Source organism: Pocillopora verrucosa, chromosome 9 (genome assembly GCF_036669915.1).
Source record: "Pocillopora verrucosa isolate sample1 chromosome 9, ASM3666991v2, whole genome shotgun sequence".
In the NCBI taxonomy this organism is placed as follows: domain Eukaryota; kingdom Metazoa; phylum Cnidaria; class Anthozoa; order Scleractinia; family Pocilloporidae; genus Pocillopora; species Pocillopora verrucosa.
In genome coordinates this window covers 9,586,233-9,604,911 of record NC_089320.1, presented here as the reverse complement: position 1 = coordinate 9,604,911, position 18,679 = coordinate 9,586,233, and the positions used below count along the sequence as shown (strand labels likewise).

The 18,679-nt window shown below is 38.5% G+C and overlaps 2 protein-coding genes and 1 pseudogene across 2 annotated transcripts in view; 1 reads left to right on the top strand and 2 right to left on the bottom strand.

The window, feature by feature from the left end:
* Positions 1-722: 722 nt before the first annotated feature.
* LOC136283424 (L-rhamnose-binding lectin CSL3-like) lies at positions 723-4,106 on the bottom strand. Its single transcript, XM_066172278.1, has 5 exons — positions 4,024-4,106; positions 3,833-3,927; positions 2,428-2,698; positions 1,205-1,522; positions 723-944 (listed from the first exon to the last, which is right to left on the bottom strand). Exons 2-5 carry the CDS (start codon positions 3,907-3,909, stop codon positions 903-905), a joined length of 708 nt encoding a protein of 235 aa, XP_066028375.1. The 5' UTR covers positions 3,910-3,927; positions 4,024-4,106; the 3' UTR covers positions 723-902.
* Positions 4,107-9,948: 5,842 nt separating this feature from the next.
* LOC131796908 (coadhesin-like) lies at positions 9,949-15,161 on the top strand (annotated as a pseudogene).
* LOC131796909 (nmrA-like family domain-containing protein 1) overlaps positions 15,028-18,679 on the bottom strand; it is a 4,276-nt gene continuing 624 nt past the window's right edge. Inside the window, exons 2-4 of the mRNA XM_059114528.2 lie at positions 17,188-17,409; positions 16,971-17,095; positions 15,028-15,504 (exon numbers count right to left, since the gene is read on the bottom strand). Of these exons, the coding sequence (XP_058970511.2) occupies positions 15,295-15,504; positions 16,971-17,095; positions 17,188-17,409 (557 nt within the window). The 3' untranslated portion in view covers positions 15,028-15,294. The remainder of the gene's footprint in view (positions 15,505-16,970; positions 17,096-17,187; positions 17,410-18,679) is intronic.

Here is an 18,679-nt window from a genome sequence, read left to right as displayed (position 1 = left end):
TGGAATCGTGAGAATCGTTCAAAGAATCTTCACAACAATTTCATCCTTTGTCATTACTGATTTTCTTCACATTGCTTACAATGTAGACTGATGAAAGCGACTAAATTCTATTCGCGAGTATTTCCTCCCAAAAGGTTTCCATATGAGACTTTTCTTCCTACGCTTCCCTTGGTATCAGTTTACAGCATGTTTTTTCCTCTTCTTCAACATTTTTCTTCCCCCTTCATATTATTTGATTCCTCTCGACATTTATCAAAAAGAGGAGGTGACAATCATAAATTAGAACGGCAGAGTAGGGATTTTTATGAAATAACGACAATCTTTTTCGTGCGTTTTCCTTTTGGGGAGCAAAAATTACTAAACGAGTCACTGTTCATTATTAGCATAGAAATTTCAAGGATTTTTTGACTAGGTTTGATTCTTCGCCAGTCCAGACTCTGTGTAAAAATACTCGACCCCACAAAAGGCAGCCAAGGACCCATAAAAAAAACGCGCAGAATAAAATGTGCTGTGGAATTATTACCATCGGATATGCAATGGGCGACAGAAAGGAAGAGAGAAATTAACAGATTTAGAAGACTTATTCTTTCCAACCAGGAAAAGTTGAGCCAATGACGGCAGATATGCCAGAGAGAAATCTACCAGTAAGTAAGTTTAGATCGCAAACGAAGCAGTTGTTAAAAAATGAGACACTTCAGTCGTTAGTATATGACATGTGACATGTCAACAAACTTTATCTATTCTAATTCTCGCTGTATGATAATCATGCTTCACAAAGTTACCTTACCCACTCCCACTAGAAAAAAACAAAAACCCAGACAAAAGAGAAAACCGTGGTCCCTTTCCCGTCTCCAAGTCCCTATTTGACCGGTCTAGCTATTTCTTGAGGTGTTGATTGAGCTTCAGTCACATCCACCCTTCTTCGGGCAGCATCTGTAGCGGACCTAGAACCAAAAAAAACATCGAAGTTATTAAATCTAGAACTCCGCATTCACTTGGGCATTTGTTTTCAAATATAGTGCGAAATGGGAATCCCTAACTACAAAGCATCTTTCCAAAATCTTAAAGCTTAGGCGATTGATTGAAAGAGGTCGCTTAATTAACCATTATCGTTTAGTTATTTTCTTTTGATATAATGTAGGTGAAAGCATATCGGTTTGCTTTTCCACTTCAAAAATTCAAAATCAAACATTTCTTTACCAACCTCTAAATATTTCTTGGTACCCCAGCAAGCGTCCCCAAATTTGGCGACGGTGGCATCAAGAAGGCAATGTTCCTTGTCTTGACAATATTGCTTGGCAATAGCCTTGGAAGCCACTTGATGCTGGCAGGCTTGGTTCCAGGAAAATATTCCAAAGAAACCGTCACCACAGATGTGAGCACCCTTGAGACGGCCAAAGTTTGCCCATACGATGTCGATATTGCGTCTCTCAGGACATTCGAGTGACATTTTGTGATTTTCACATACGCGAGCTCTCTTGGTGTCATCTGGTGTAATACGGCCGATACACCTGTATTTGACCTATGGGAACAAAATATATACAATGCGTTTACTGATGCTATCAATAAAAACCTCATCATCTAGTTTTCGGTCTCTTTTTGAAGAAGTCCATGATACTCAACTGTTCTGAGTTTCTCACTCCGCAGTGATAAATCGAAATGTTTTGTTCAGGTTCCTATGAATTCTTTTTGGTCTGGCCACAAACATTTTAGTTACCTAATAACGTTTACGCGAACTGAGCCGGAGGAGTTTGCAATTTCTTAGGCGACACTTTTACAATGAATAAATTTGTGTTGACTAAGTTCAGTCCACAAAGACACTTCTAATGTACAAGGCACATGCACCCGTGAAAAAATATTTAGTAAATAAACTGGTCTCTTCAGGCGACTGCTATGTCGGCTGATAATGTCCGCAGTTAAAAGATTGTCCCGAAAATGAATAGTTGAGGGCAAATGTGAAATTGAATGTGCAAATGTTTTTTTTGTTTTTTCCAGAGTAGTATTTGAGATTAGCTTTATTTGAAATGGCTCGAGTTGGTTTTTCTTCCCTGTAAAGTAACAAAGATGAAAGAGTGACACTCAAGCTGGCTTTTTCAACTAGGTTTGTTTCTATTCGAAGAAGAGTAACGTTAATGAGGACTCTTACGTCATAAATATCTAGTGATTTTGTTCCACGTGACGTAAAGTAGCCAATAGAGTCGTAATAACATTAATGCTGAGTGATAGACAGATAAAAACATAAATACATATACAATATATATATATATATCCATATATACGAGAACAAATGTGTTGAAAGTTTGTTACGAGTGCGGAACAGAAAAACACTTCTTAGTCCTACTTAAAGAGATAAATCACAGACCTTTGGGTTTAAGAGCAACAAATTATGTTTTCGAAAACCGTACGTAAAAATAAACGATTATTTACCGTGAGATATTTCTTCGTTCCGAAGCACGGGTCTCCGTATTCTGCGTTGTTGGCATGCAACTCGCATTCTGACAGGGTTTCACATTCATTTTTAACAATAGCTAATGTATTAGCTGCGCGGCAGTTGACATTCCATAACCAAGCAACCGTCCAATCCAATCCCCACTGACACACGGAGCGGTCTGTTCTTCCATAGACTGCAGAAATGATCTGAATCTTTTGATGTGTGCACCTGATTTTTTGCTTCCCTCCTTCACAAACAAGGGCGCTTCTTACTGTGAAAAACAGGAGAAATACAGAGAAATACATATACCAGCTACAGAAGATTGTATAAAAAAGCCCCTAAAGGTCAACCAAGCTAAATTGCATCAAAGCAGTCACTGCTTTGATGCAATTAAGCTCGGTTGACCTGCGTTTCTCAAACTGACCAATTTCATTCGCAACTTAACGCGTGTTGCTTGTCCTTGTCTTCAACGTTTACTGTTAGTAATTTTGATGTCATGTTCTCGGTGCCATCACTCTTCTCTCCATGGTGGAGGAATATTATGATTATCTCTAGCGACTTACATCAGGATCGGCAAGCTCATGGTTGATCATCTTACAAATTCTTTTTGATAAAAACTTTTTATTTTCGTTGCTCGGATTGAAACTTGCGCACAAGTCCTTAAGGATAATTACGTAATCAAACCGTGATAATTTTCTAATAAAAATTATTCGATGGAATCATTTTAGACACTTTATGGGTTGACTTTATAACACGCACAATAGGAAAGATGTTCCATAACTTTGCACAGGCATATAAGGGTCCGATAATCATAGGTGCCCGATGAGGGTTAGTAATATTAAAGGCAAGATGCGGGATGAAAATAGGAAGGTACGAACGGGATATGCTCTGTTTCGAAGGCGGGATAGGATGGTCGTAGCCGAGATCATAATTCAGCTCAAGTTATTGGCTACACGACCTAAGAAACATCAAAAAGTATTTATTTGCTTTATAAACGGGCTTAAATTAGTAATCCCAATAAACCGCGTATGAAATGACACAGCCTACGTGTCGCTGAGATTTTCTTTGGCTTCAACACGTATTTTAACGCATTTTAAAGCTCGGTTTTGCCTCATGAGAGTTATGAGAAATGAGAGTACATTATCAATATTATAATGACTATAATTTGTCCATCAGTTTAAATAAGGCGGTGAACTTGAACAACATGGGCAGGGATCAGCGTCATAGAACTGATAAAAGGCGGGATCGGGATGAAAATGTTCATTGCGGTGGGATGGCGGGATGGTATGAAAAATTGAGGCGCGACACGGAATTGACAAAGTCTATTTTGGAGCCTCGCATATTATAACTGATTTAGATCCTCCTCTTCGAATGCGGCTAAGATATAACATATTCAAGTACTTGCCTTCTTGTGTAGGCCAAGCTTGTGTATAACAGAAGGTTGAAGACAACAAGAGAACTACTAAGTACATCCTCATTGTAGTGGTAAATTCGACCTATAAGAGATGAAATAAGGTATGATTGATCAATTTTGCTTCAATAGAAATGATGACTCACGAAAATCAGTTCAGTGGCCACGAGTTGTTCTTTACTTGATAGGATAAAGCAGTTGATATTCAGAGATACGCCTGTTTGGTTACCTGACCAAAGTGAATCTGTTCCCCCTACAGAGTCTCTCTTTACTATCTTTGTTTTTTTCTTCCAATGACTTTTGTCCATGCCTTAATAGGCATCATATCATGATTAATGAATTTTGTTTATGTTTAAATTGTGCAAACAAGTTATACCTTGTATTTGTATTTTTGAACCATGTGGTTCAAGAGAAGTTTCCTGCTATTGAAATGTACAAATTCTCTGATCTTACCAAATTTAACCATGGATAGTTAGAACTGACTCGTTTTTAGGATTCGTTACTATTGGCAACCCTTTTCTGTTTGGCTTGGTTCATATTTGTCATTCACAGATCACCTTCTCTCTCCTGCCATGTTGAGTGACATGTTGTTATACCTGGTTCGTAAGGATCTCCTCACTTTTGATTTAATGAAAATTGTTTCTTGAGAGTTACCACATTACTATGGAACTCTTTCGTTTTTTATTTTGGCTTTTCACACGATTATACACGAATTAATGTTAATTGATGGCGATATGTACAAATTTTGTAACGTAACTGAAAAACAATTTGCCTTTGATGGTAACAGACAGGTAGCTCGCTCAATTTCTTTCTCCAAGAAATTTATACGTTCTGAAATTATTGAGGATATGGAGCAAAATTTGAACCAAATGATAAATTTCAACATGATTTTTATTCAGTCTGGTGTAGAAATAGCCTCTATTTTGAGAAATGATTATTCAGCAAAATGTACACGCCACACTCGACCAAACACAAAACGGGAATTCGTTTATTCGTACTGATATATTTTCCGTTGATCCACTTTTGTTGATCACGGGCTTTAAGGGGAAAAACTGAGGCAATTATGCTCTGCGCTGATCCAAGGTAATAACACGGGTAACAAAGAAGACGATCCTTTGACAGTGTGGTCGTCGGAAAAATTTTTCTACCTTTAACTTAAACTAAGACCTTACATTAGCCTTAGTTTAGGGTAAAAGACAGAAAGAACTGAAGAGATTTGCCAAATTGAACGTTCTTAACCCAGTCTTCTGTTCATGTCTACTTCTGATAACAAATTATGCCGACTATCTCATATTTTGGTTCATAGAGAAAGTTGTCCCAAAATATTTTAATATTACTTTTTGTGCTACCAAGTACGGGCACTTATGTCGAACTTACGGTAATCATGGATTAGGATATTAGTTTTACAACGGGTGAAACATACCACTCGTCAGGGAATCAATCAGAGTTTGAATTTTAAAAGAACTAAAAGGAACACTCCTGTGACAAACATGACTTGGAAATACAATTTGTAAAATTGACGTTAAGAAACGTAAAGTTTAATACTTCCAATCAAAAGCTTTCAAAACTAAGGCATGAAGAACAAAATTTATGAGAATGAAAATGTAATTGCCAGAAAATTTCATAACGTAAAAAATGAAAACAATATTCTATTTTGAAAGAATTGAATATCAGTTGCTATGACCATATCTACATCTGATTCGATCGTGTGGGCAGTGTTAGATCTTTGCCTGTCACTATCGCATTCCCAGAGTCAGTAATAGGGTTTGTGTGCGGCATGCACCACGCGTGGAATGAGATGTTCGAGCCCTTTTCACAGAGTTTCAAGTGGTTTACATGTACTTTCTTTTTAGCTTAAAAGCGAGTTTGAATTTTAAAAGAACTAAAAGGAACACTCCTGTGACAAAAATGACTTGGAAATACAATTTTGTAAAATTGACGTTAAGAAACGTAAAGTTTAACACTTCCAATCAAAAGCTTTCAAAACTAAGGCATGAAGAACAAAATTCATGAAAATGAAAATGTAGCTGCTATAAAATTTCATACGAAAAAATGAAAACAATATTATATTTTGAAAGAATTGAATATCAGTTTCTATCACCATATCTACGTCTGATTCGTTTGTGTAGGCAGTGTTAGGGTCTTTCCCTGTCACTAACACATTCCCAGAGTCAGTAATAGGGTTTGTGTGCGGCATGACCCATGCGTAGAATGAGATGTTCGAGCCCTTTTCACAGAGTTTAAAGTGGCTTACATGTACTTTCTTTCTAGCTGAAAAGCGTCTTTCAGTTTCCCTAATGAAGCTCGAAGGACAGGGTGTGTGGTAAGGAAATGCTTTTTTAATTTTAGCTTTCAGTGTTATTAGCATAGACTGGAAACCGAAAACTCCTCGTTTATCAAAAATTTCTTGAGGAAGAACGGGTTTTTCGCAAATATAAACTTTGACAAGGTTGCTGACCCACTTTTGAATTTTTCATTAGACTCAAGGCTGAGTCAAAGGCTGACTCATAGACTCTAATGCGGTTGCTTGGATTCAATACAGATCTATTAAAAACTAACGGAGAAAATCTGTTTTTTTTCCCTTGGACAGGTAGCAAGCAACAAGTCACTTCTCTCGTACTTTCCAATTAAGTTCTTGCGCGCATTCATAACTCGATATACGCATGGTGTAAAGCATGAATACTCTTTCAGGTTCTAAGTCTACTGAATCACTATTGCCATCTCTCTCAACGTGACATGTATTTATTGATGAATTCGTTAAATCAATCGGTTAATTTTTTAAATTCCCTCCTTGGATATACTTAAAGATATCAAACGAAATATTTCAATACAGATTTTAGGTGTTACTCCCTCTCCATAAAAGTTGATCTACCTTTATTCGGCATTTTGTAACAAATCAGACTTCGTAGCATCTCTGGAAATCTTCGATCAGTTACCACTTGTTTTCAATCCTCAGAATTGCAACCATAATTCTCTGAAATTCTTCGTTTCGTAAAATTGAGGAGTCTTCGGATGATTTTTAGTTTCTTTTCACTCTCAACTAAGCAATCGAGTACAGCCAAGTATAAAATATAGGAAACGTACGTTAACTAAGCTGTAGGTGAAGTATAAGCGAGCGTTAGCCCTTCGTCTGTTGGAAACTTCCGCTTTAAAAATTTTTGCAGTGGCCTGTTACATTATCAACTCAGTTCGTAAAAACAAATTATCCTGTGGAACCCCCCTTCCTCCCCATCGACGCATATGTTAGCATGTAGAGTGGTATGTTGCTCGCACCAATATAATCATATAAGCTCATTTGGCAAGTGTTATGATTGTAGCCTTTGCAAGAGCCTCGTCGAGTGATTCAGTCAAGATTTATCGGGATGTGAAAGGTTCGCATTTATTTTTATTGTATAATTTTTACGTTAAAATGTGTTTTTTCCGCTCTTTTTCTCACAACGCACGCACCAAACAACGTACTATGAAAACAACGTCTAAAGTCTAATCAGAAAATACCCAATCATTGCACTGCATGAACATTGAGCAATTTTTCACGTGCTTGAATTGTATTCTACCAATCAAATTCCATTTTGCCACTTTAGACTTCGCTCCATCACACGCCATTTCCTTGTAAAAAAAACTGCATTTTATCACGTATTCTAACCGCATTATCCAACACCACTAAAAAAATTCACAGGAAACTTTATGCTACTGATAGCGAATTTTACACGCATTCTCCCGCGTCTTGACTTTTTCTAAGAATAAAATTCGCATTTGGCTACCTTGGAATTAACCCAGTCGCGTGTAAATTCCTTGTAAACAACCTGCATTTTATCGCGTATTTCACACACAGAGGGCAAAGTTCAGTTAGGCAACAACCAATCAAACAGCCTTCTTTGAAATATTATCCTCTTCTCTTGCTCAGTGTTCTTCCCTCGTACGAGATGTCTTTGGTTAGGGTCTATTGAAGATATAACAATTTCAGTCTGCTTTTCCCAGTAAAATTACCTGGAATTAAATTTTTGAGGTGACTAACTGTAGGCGAATAATTTTAAATTTCTTTCTGTTAGAGGAACGGCTGTAAGCGTAGCCTCTTTCGCAACTGTTATTTGGTCTCGTCCGACGGGAATTAGAGAGCGTTGTGCGACGAGACCAAACAACGGATGCGAAGGAGACTACAGTCAGCGTGGCACCGATGCACGTTATTTTTGCTTAGTAGTTAGAAAATAGAGACAATAGACTAGAAAATACCTGTGTGAGCTCAGATAAATTATGTTTTTTCTCTTTCTCTTGAAGTGAATTAATGCGATATTTTCGTTCTTGTGAAAGTTATTTTAAAAAACATTAGGAACACAAGGTGTCCTATTTCGACCTACTCAGCTAAAAAAAATAACTCTTGCATGCTAGCATGCCTATGTTTAATTTGTGCAACAGTATGATTGCTTCTATGTGGCAGTAAATCCTTATGATTGCACCAACTAGTCCTAGTGCGGAGTTTGGCCTCACTTTGCACCACGGTAAAAAGTCTCGTTTATTGTTTCATGAACAATCAAATTTCGATGGCAAACACCCATTGGGTAAAGCGTTTAAAAAGTTGTAGCCTTAAAGAAAATTGGTAAACAACCTTTCCTTGTAAAGGACAGAGATACAATTGTGATTTGAGATCCTTTCTCGGGCCATTTTGATTTACAAGTGCACTTTTATGGTGATGGAGTCAAGGAATGGAAATAAGTTTGATGATTAGTAAACTAGAAGATCAAACAATACTAGCTTTTATGGTATTGGTAATTAAACATAAGACAATATTAGAGGAATCACCTGGTCAGAAAAGAACACAAATCCGGAAGGTGTGATTTTTATTGTTATTTTAGGGGATAAAAATTATGACAGAGAGGAGGATAAAGTGATGTGTAATGTAAATCACTTTGTTTTGTGATTATTACATCAAATCGTAGAAATACGATTGGCAGTAAATAATTTTCTTTCTATACTTGTCTGTCACTGAAGACAGAAAGATTTCTCCAGGCATTTTTAATGAATTCAAGGGCATACTATACGAGAAAGAAACTTCTTCTACTTTACGCACTAATGACTGAAAATAAGTAAATTTTCAGATCAAAAGTAATCTCCGAAAAGTTCTGGGTAACCAAAAACATTTTACATTAACTTGCGCGTGGCAAAGATGTTTTTATTTTTGATCAACGTTTGTGCACTGGTCCGTTTATCTGTGAGTTCAGGTGAGACACATTCGTTCACACTCTTTTAGGTATTGACTCTGATAGATACAGGAGAATTGATTTCAACCGATGAATTCAAAATATATCATATATATATATATATATATATATATATATATATATGATATATATATAAAACCCTGGATTTTGCTATCTTTCCAAAAGCGCTGAATACAGGTTTGATTGGCAGGCGTCAATTGATTGACGATTAAATGATTCCTCTTTACAAAACTTACACTAATATTTTCTTTCATGTCGTGATTTTAAACCTGACAAAACATTGGTGCCTGAAACATTTTATGATCATTTCATGAAAATGTTAAATTGCAACGAGAAACCAAACTAAGATTGACCGCTCGAGGTTTTATTAAATTCATCATAGCTGTTGAAGGACTTTAAATGGTCACGGGATATTTGACATAAAAAGAGAAAAGAGGAGAAGGAAAGAATCAAGATAAAAATGGGAGATAGCTCACAATCTCACCCGATGCAAATTCTTTCACTTTAAGTGTAGGAAAACTTGAGATGCAAATGAAAAAGAAATACCCGCTTGTTGTTTACTTTTTCCTTGCAAACACGTTCTTCCATCGTTCTAGAAACAAAAGATATCTGCTCACTCGGAAAGCATACCGTCGATTTGGAAGACTGCATGAGCGGGGCTGTACAAGTCATTTGATAATTGCGGCTGATTTTTGTCGGAAATTCATGAGATATGGTTTTGAAATACACGCCGCCTTAGAATCAACGCTGCCCTTGAATAAATGCGAAAAACTTGTTAAACGTCGACGCGTTTAATGGACGATGCAAATACTGTAAAATTGACCCCCTTGCTATTCAGAAACAATCAAAATTTGCTACACTTCGCCCAATATTTGTTGAATATCCACTGGATGCCTAGGCTTAACGGAATTTCATCTTTTTTTTTTACGCCTGCTGCTCGTCACTAATCGACTGATGTGCTGGTCTACAGTTGATGAGTGGGAAGCCATTGGATGTTATAATAACTTTGATCACTCTGCTCTTCCTGTCCATTTCTACACCCCAACTGACCTGGACGTTAATGAACTCTGGCCAAACCTAAAACCACTGGCAAAGGCTTGCAGCAAACAGGCAGAAATCAGAAATTACTCTTGTTTTGGAATACAATATCAACATGAGTGTTGGGGAGGTAACTTTCATTTTCAAATGGAACAATTGTGTGTGTTTAAACTACTCTGGCGGACCTAAGAGTGTTAGAGGATGCAGTATCCCACAGATTAGTAGTTAAACTTAACAGCAGTTAATATGGTGCCGGCATGTGCAGTTTAACTCAGCTTCGTGATACTCGTTTTTAAAGCTCTCTATCTATAAGTGATCTCTTTGCTGCAGTCAGCATTCGAAGAGAGTTAGTAGAGGCTTCTAGATATTTAAAAAAATAACTAACTGAAGGCAAATAGGCCTATCATTATATTTCCCTAAACTGACTGTTGCCAAGCTTTAATGAATGTTGTATTTGGTATGAACCTCTATGGTACAAAAACCTACAAGGTTTTTAAGCAGAAACTATTATATGCCATTTAATACAAGAATTTTGCCAAATGCTGAGTCGCTATGTCGCTCAAATGAATTTTTTTTCGCGTGGTGTTCTTTTTTGAAAACTTGCCCGGGGAAGGGGAAGGAGAGGAGGAGAACTTGTAAAGCATTCACAGTATTTGATACTTTCGAACTAATTCAATGCCAAAGGTTTTTTTTTTTATCTTCAAATAAAGGAATCCACTCTGCTATGACTTTGTGATACACACAAAACTAACATTCACCGTATGAATAGTGAAAAACTCTTCTTCGGTTGATAATAAGATTCTAACCTGCTTGGTGATGTTCTTATTTGAAATGTAAAGCTTTGTTAGATGCCGAAAAAAACTGATTGGAAAAAAATATAATATAGACGAAGAAAATATTTCTTTTCGTATAGGAAGGAATGCGTCACTTACCTACGATATATCTGGTAAATCCCGCAACTGTAGAATTGGTGTAAATAACTATGGGGTTGGAAAGCTTTACACAAGCTTCGTTTACAAGCTTAAGCCTGGTAAGTATATACCAAGGAGTATATTGAACGGCAAAAAATATAAGAGCCATATTAAAAGAGAAAGGGTTAGACGATAAAATTAGAGCGTATTATTACCTTTGGGATGGGCCTAAACAACCAAACAAACAAACAAAAAAAGACAGGAGGCTGCCAAGTATCATGATTTGAATCTTCTTTCGATTTATTATGGTTTCTACCCATTAATAAGAGTAAAGCATATAGCCCTTCCAAGCAACTCAATTTAAAATAAATGATGTTGCACGTTGGCTGAATGTTTCCCTCCTTACCCGCTGGCCGAACGTTTAGCGCGCACCTTACGGTTCACGGCTGTGATGCTTTTATACAACCTCAGTCAGATATTTTTTTAACCAGAGCAACTTTATTTCCTGATTCCCAAAATTGCACCATCGCGATGGTCATTATCTCATTAACCTTTCTTTGTCCATTTTGATAGTGAATGGTAATTGGTCGGCTTGGTCTAAGTGGTCTTCCTGTTCAAAGACGTGTGATGAAGGTTCCCAGAAGCGCACACGTGGTTGTACAAATCCAGCACCAGCAAATGGCGGCAAGCCCTGCCAAGCGGGGGTTTCCATGGAAACTAAAGCATGTATTCTGCTACTATGTCCAGGTTCGAACTGAGTCAGATGAAACCACAAAATGTCGTTTTAAGTTATCCTCTACTCAAAACATTTCTTTCCAAGATATTCACTTTTCTTACATAAATCATCTTCGTATTCAGTGAACGGCAACTGGTCTCCCTGGTCCTCGTGGGGTTCCTGTTCGAAGACATGTGACGAAGGCTCTCAGAAACGCATGCGTGACTGCTCAGATCCAGCACCAGCACATGATGGAAAAGTTTGCATGGGAGAGGCCATAGAAACCAAAAAATGCAATCTTAAGTTATGCCCAGGTTTGGATTTAAAAAATTAAGTTACAATGATAAGGTTCTTTGATCTTAATTATCAAATTGATAGGAATTCAGACACGCACAGAACACGTGTAAACAGCCTCACAAGTCGACTGACCGACGGACTGATTACTAATTGGCTGGATTAATTCTCATCTTTGTTTAGTGAACGGCAACTGGTCTCCCTGGTCCTCGTGGGGTTCCTGTTCGAAGACATGTGACGGAGGCTTTCGAAAACGCATGCGTGAATGCTCAGATCCAGCACCAGCACATGGTGGAAAAGCCTGCATGGGAGAGGCCGTAGAAACCAAAAAATGCAATCTTAAGTTATGCCCAGGTTTGCATTAAATGGATTTAAATTTTAAGTTGCAGTGATAGCGTTCTTCGATTATGATCATCGAATTGACGGCAGGAATTCAGACACTCACAGTACATCTGTTAATAGCCTCATAGTTTAGCGATCAAAGAATGATTACCAATCAGTTGGATTAACCCTCGTGTCGCTGTTTTTATCTTTGAATAGTGAACGGCAAGTGGTCTCCCTGGTCTACATGGTTTCCCTGTTCTAAGACATGCGGTGGTGGTCTTCAGACGCGCAAACGTAGTTGCACAAATCCAGCGCCAGCAAATAGTGGAAAACCCTGCCAGGGGGTTACCAAGGAAACTAAGGGATGTAATGTTAATAAATGCCCAGGTTTGTTGTGAGAAGAAAACGCTAATTTGTAATTATCAGGAAGTAAAACAATACATTCACTCTCCACCTTTTGAGTTATTTGTTCCTCTGGCCTACTGTTATGATGTGTTTACTTTCTCAGTGAATGGAAATTGGTCTGCCTGGTCTGCTTGGTCTTCATGTTCAAAAACATGCGATGATGGTTTACAGAGACGCATGCGTAAATGTAAAAACCCAGCACCAGCAAACGGTGGTGACCCATGTAAAGGGAATGCCAGTGAAGTCCAGACTTGCAGTTTACAATTCTGCCCAGGTCTAACCACTTCTATGTTAGATAATGTTGCTTATATTCTAATTCGCTACCCCACTTAAACGAATATAAAACATTTATCATGTTATAAGCAACCAAAGTTGGGGTGTGTCAACATGAGCTGTGTGCGACCCTCTTTATTATGTCTTGCAAGCAAAATTACAGACACTCTGAAAGGCTCAAAACATTACATGCAAACAGCTAATAATACAATAAACGCACTGACTCTTATGCAGTATTTTTTGCATACCATGCAACACCCCACACACTAGGTTACGTAACCACGATAAATTCATTTTCTTTCACCCAACCTGTGCCGGTAAGTATATACCAATGTAGTGATCTCCAAGCTGAAGTTGAAAAATATAGCTGGGCGTTTGTGAACATTATATAATGATAGTAGCTGCATTAGATAACGAAAAATAAAATTTAGGTTGAGGAATAATATAATGACGGCAAAACCTTCGATAACTCTCTCGTTTGCTACCAAACAACTGCCGAGAATCTTTTCACCGAGAACACTGTAGCCCTTTTTTTAGTTCCGTTAGATATAGTTCACTCAGCTTGAAATGATTATAAGCAATAATCTCATTTGTTTTACATATGCAACGTAAATGAGAAGGATAAATCCCAAGCTTGTGTTGCTTTGGTTTTCACAGTGAATGGTCAGTGGGGCTCTTGGCAAGCCTGGAACGCATGCTCTGTAAGCTGTAAAGGTGGCGTCCAGAGACGTAAACGTAGCTGTAATAATCCCTCTCCGGCACATGGTGGCACTGACTGTGTCGGGGTCTCTATGGTGACACAAAGCTGTAACTTAAAGCCCTGTCCAGGTATAGCCATTTCAACATTTATTAATAGAACGAACGAAACGGCGAGTAAGTGAGGCAATGAGGTTAGAAGCAAGAAGGGCACAAATTATATGGATTACGTTTGTGTAATAATAGTCGTAATTGCTATTTACGCAGTTAATGGTGATTGGAGCCCATGGAACAATTGGAGCAGTTGTCAGCGAACTTGTGGTGGGGGCACTCAGCTTAGGTATAGAACTTGTACTCACCCTCTCCCACAGCATCATGGGAAGCCATGTATAGGACAAGGCTCAATGTCCCGGAGTTGCAACACGTTCTCGTGCCCCCGCGGTATGTTGGATTTTTTATTCAGTTCAGGTCACTTACGACGAAGTGGCAAAGCGGATGCAGAAAAGTTTCCTCTTGAGCGCTTCATTCTCTGGCTGCAAACTCTCCAACCCTGTTTACGTTTGCGTTCATTTTTCAGAACGGAAATGAGGAATAACGAGCATCTTGCGACATTGTTTACTGAAACTCACGCGAAATTGTTATGTTTTCAATCAATTTGTGAGAAAAATAGCGCTAGTACCTTGCTTTAAAGAAAGCACATTGTCTATCAAGCATTGGGATGTTTGAAGTGAATCGCTTTTTATCGCTCTTTGCAAAAAAAATATTCATAATAGACTTACATCATAACATGCTACTAAGTGAACTTTCCTGCGTACTATTGACAGGAAAGACTGAATAAATGATTTGGGGTTTGATGGTTTAAGTCTGAAATTAAAAAAAAAATGGAAAATTGGCTGCAGGGTATCTCCAGTACAAGTCAATTTTCTTTTTGTTTTAATAGAATAGAAAACAAGAATGAAATTGACTAGTTTTCTTTTCCTTCTATCAGGAAAACGTTTGGTTTTGTGCGAAAACAATATGGGCAGAATAGTTAAGTGCGGTCTTTTTCGACGGATCCGAATTCACTGGGTACACTATGGATACATTGAGGGTGACAGAGCTTGTGGAAGCACATACAAAGACACTTGTTCCTCGCAAAAGGCTGTTCGTGTTCTGAAAAGATGGTGCGAGGGGAAGTTCTTTTGTGTGGTAAAACCTTGGAACAGGTTTTTTCGGGCTCCATGTGGGAACAGGAAGTACTTAAAACTCTACTACTCCTGCTAATGGCGATTAGGAAAAAATAATGTGCAATTTGAAAAAATCACAGCCAATACTTTAAAATGCGTATCCTTTATTTAAAGACTAGTTATAGATATTGGTGATGGTAATTATTGTTAGCAATACTACAAGCTAATCAATAAAATTCAAACGGCTGGCGTAGGACGTTTCCAGGATTCAAGTGAATAAGTTGGGTTATCCTTCGTATGCATTTCCCGTTTACGTTAAGTCTAAATGACCTGACAGAAGGGAGTGCCTATTACTGTGCGAGTGTGACTGGTTGTAAGGAACATGTCAGATTTCATCTGTCCTATCATTCTGATTCACTGTTTTTTGGAGAAAGCCTCCTCCAGCATGGCTTTATTTTCCCTAACCCACACGTCAAACCTCTGAGTTTCTTCATTCAGCTTCTTAGTCAATCTTATGTCACGGTCTGGGTTTCCTCGTTTATAGAACTCAAACATGTTTCCAAGTTCAATAGCGGCAGGATTATCAGGCTGAGCTCTGTACTCATCTAACGTAATCTTTGAGTCCTGAAAAAAAAAAGCTTTATAACGCCTTTCTATAAAATGCAGGAACCCTAACATTCAGAGCCAAACTTGTGATTTAATTTCATGCAACCGGCAACCGACAATCAACATCACAACGGCTACACAAAAGCAAACATTCTGGATTAACTGTAGAATATCACGCTTTGAATATTCGTAAACATCGCACATGTTTAAGAAGGGGTTCGAAATATGATCGACAGCAGTGCATAACACATAAGGAGATCACACGAATGAAAAACGCGTAGCGGTCCCAATATACCGCCCAATGAGCATTCTAGTAGCTTAGACGGGCATTTTAGAGGCTTATACGTCAGCATCTCCGACTGCTGTGACTGACTTGTGACGTATTTGTGACGTAAGATCTAATCTATTTAGTGTGGGAGGTGGTAACACCAATGTTAATAAGCTCTTGCCGCAGTAGATAATGCGGATTCAGTTGGTCATAGACAGCCTTAGATAGGTCTAGAAATACAGCATTTAGAAAGCTACTGGCTTTTTAGTTTTAGAGGATAGTCCGTGGAATGAGTCAAGGTTGTCCCAGTTAATCACCTCGGTGTGCACCCAATCTGTAAGTTTTACTAGTTCCATTCTTGGTGCGTACAGTTGATGTGAACAACTTCTTCTAAGATTAGACTCATCTTCAGCAGGATGAAATGGGCTGTAATTGTTTTAATTGCAGTGATTACATTTTTTCGGATGACGCTGTGACTTTTCCAGACTTTAAAGTTAAGGAGTACCGATGCTGTGTCTTTCAACAGGCGTACAGATCGCGATAAGAGCAAGCCGTCGGCCTCAGTGTCAGAGATGGGAGTTCTTTCCTTGTGAGATGTTATGCCACTAAAAGTCTTCCAAGATGTACATGGATACAGGGCGTGAAATTCTTCAAAGTGGTAGCCAATTCAAAAAAAGTTGGTCGCCATTTTCAAAGACAAACAAAATCTTTCTTTACGCTGTCAGCGTTCTAGATAGACCCTCCAAAATTAAGTTAGGGAAAAGATCTTTAACGTGCTACAAAGTGGACACTAGGATGGATGATATACAAATTTCAGGCTCATCTAAATCCAAGATGGCGTCTAGTTATCGATCGAGATGCATGTGCTACGTTTTGGAAACAAACTTAACGAGGAAGTTTGCCGCGGATTTATCTTTGCAAATCTTTTTAATTCACTATATCTCTTGGTAAGGTTATGATGAAACGTTCTAGTCGCCAATTTGGCGACTAACTTTCAGGATTTGATCGCCAAAGTGAAAAATTTAGTCGCATTGGCGCCTGTATTAGGCGCAATTTCACGCCCTGGGATAGGGTTTAATTCCTAACATCTCTTGATCTCACTATTCCTGGCGCGAATTAAATGATAGGTGCGCAATGCGTACAAACCCAAGGAAACCCAACATGTTTTACCATTGAAGCCTCCCTTATATTAAATCAGACTGACATTTCAGCTAACCTCAAATTTTAAGCCTTTGTCCTTTAAATGTTTGGTCAGTGTCTCACAATACTGCTGGATTGTAATCTTGTCTCCACTCAGACCAATGATTTTGAAACGGTAACAGTCCGGGCTCTCCAAAATGCCTGTGACAAATATGATGGATCAAAAATCAAACTGCAAGAGCGCGAGTAGTAGGAAAAAAAAGGAAAACAATGAGCAAAGGAGTTTCTTTTACCATAGACACATTCTCCGCCTTGTGTGACGTCTATTCCATCCATGGCAACACCTTCCATCGGAATATCGTATAGTAAAGTACCATCGTCCTTTTTCCGAGGTGTAAACAACGATACCAGGTTGTTGTAATAGAACGGGAAGCGTACTATGGTAAAAGGCAAGCGTTCTTTGAGCTTTTTTGTGTGGAGGTATTCTTCAACCATGCCTTTACCATCAAAGTGAGCTGAAAAAGGAGAAGAAGAAGGAGCAAATAATCGTTGTTATTTTTCAATAACGACTAAGTCATCATTTCGGTGAGTCGCGTGGCCCAAGGACCGGATGAGAGCATACAAACTGCCTCAGCAAATACAGGCATCTGATTTGCCTTATTGCTTGCTGCTCGGTAGATGTCTGGATAACCGGCTTCCAGACTAAGATAGCAAATTTCATTTGCATTAGCGATGACGAGTGTGATCTCGTTCCCAGAACCTCCATTACCCCTGTCCACTACGAAGGGCGCAAGGGAACGCAATCGTAATGCGGCAGTGGAGGAAGTGACAATAGGAGGCAAAGAGAGTTGTTACACCAGAAGGTTTGTTTGTCGCAGGAAAAACTTTATTTCGACATTTTACATCGTCAGAAGATTTCGGGCGTCGTGTTGTTTTTGTCTTTTCAGTGCCATAAAAAACTACGCTATATCAGTGGCAACACGCAGTCTAAACTGCCTATTTCTCTGTTTTGTTGCGTAGCACTCCCGATTATTAATCGATTCAGGGCTGTGAGTGAGAAGACTCAATGTTCATTTGCGAATGAAATATGGTCGGAGTAAACATGATATTCGTTCGTAAATCATCAAGGAAAGTACGTATATTCAGGCTCATATCAAACCTTTTTTCGAGGGCTGAAGAAAACAAAAGTAACGAAGTACTAACAACCTCTCTTTTCTCCCTACGGGCCATTAACTGATAAGTCAATCAACCGGAACACTATGAATGAAGGGGGTAAGTTTCTAAGGAAACTGTAGTGCTGTGTTTGTGAGAGAGTAGAAAAGGTCATTTAGTGTCATCAACTGAGTTAAAAACCTTACTTGGCCAACGTAAATAATCTAAAGGCTGATGTTTCAAACGCTTGGCCCTTCGTCGGAGCGATAGACGAAACGTCAGCCTTTAAACTCTTTACGGTGGCCAATTTACGTTTTCAACTCAACCGGAACACTGTTCTCGTGCGCAGAATATGTCAACACCAAGCTTCTTTGCTTCAGCAAATACTCTTGGGAAACGCGATATTCGTTTTACTTGACCAAATGAATCATCTTGAAATAAAAAAAGGAATAAAACACGATGTCAAATGTCCTTGATGTGACATACTAATTACAAAAACTCAAATAACAATAGAATCGAGGACCAATTTTTGCACCATGACAAAGCAGATTCTCTAAATTTTTGCTCGCCCGTAACAATTCATTTAGTTAATTTTCCGGTACACTACAGTTCTTCGCTCCGTCCCGTAGAATT

Excerpts from the sequence above, each read along its gene's own strand:
- LOC136283424 (XM_066172278.1), bottom strand. The coding sequence starts at position 3,909 with ATGAGGATGTACTTAGTAGTTCTCTTGTTGTCTTCAACCTTCTGTTAT. Across the intron at positions 2,699-3,832 it reads TGGCCTACACAAGAAGGCAA|AAGCGCCCTTGTTTGTGAAG; the intron begins GTACTTGAATAT and ends TTTCACAGTAAG. Across the intron at positions 945-1,204 it reads GTACCAAGAAATATTTAGAG|GTCCGCTACAGATGCTGCCC; the intron begins GTTGGTAAAGAA and ends TTTTGGTTCTAG.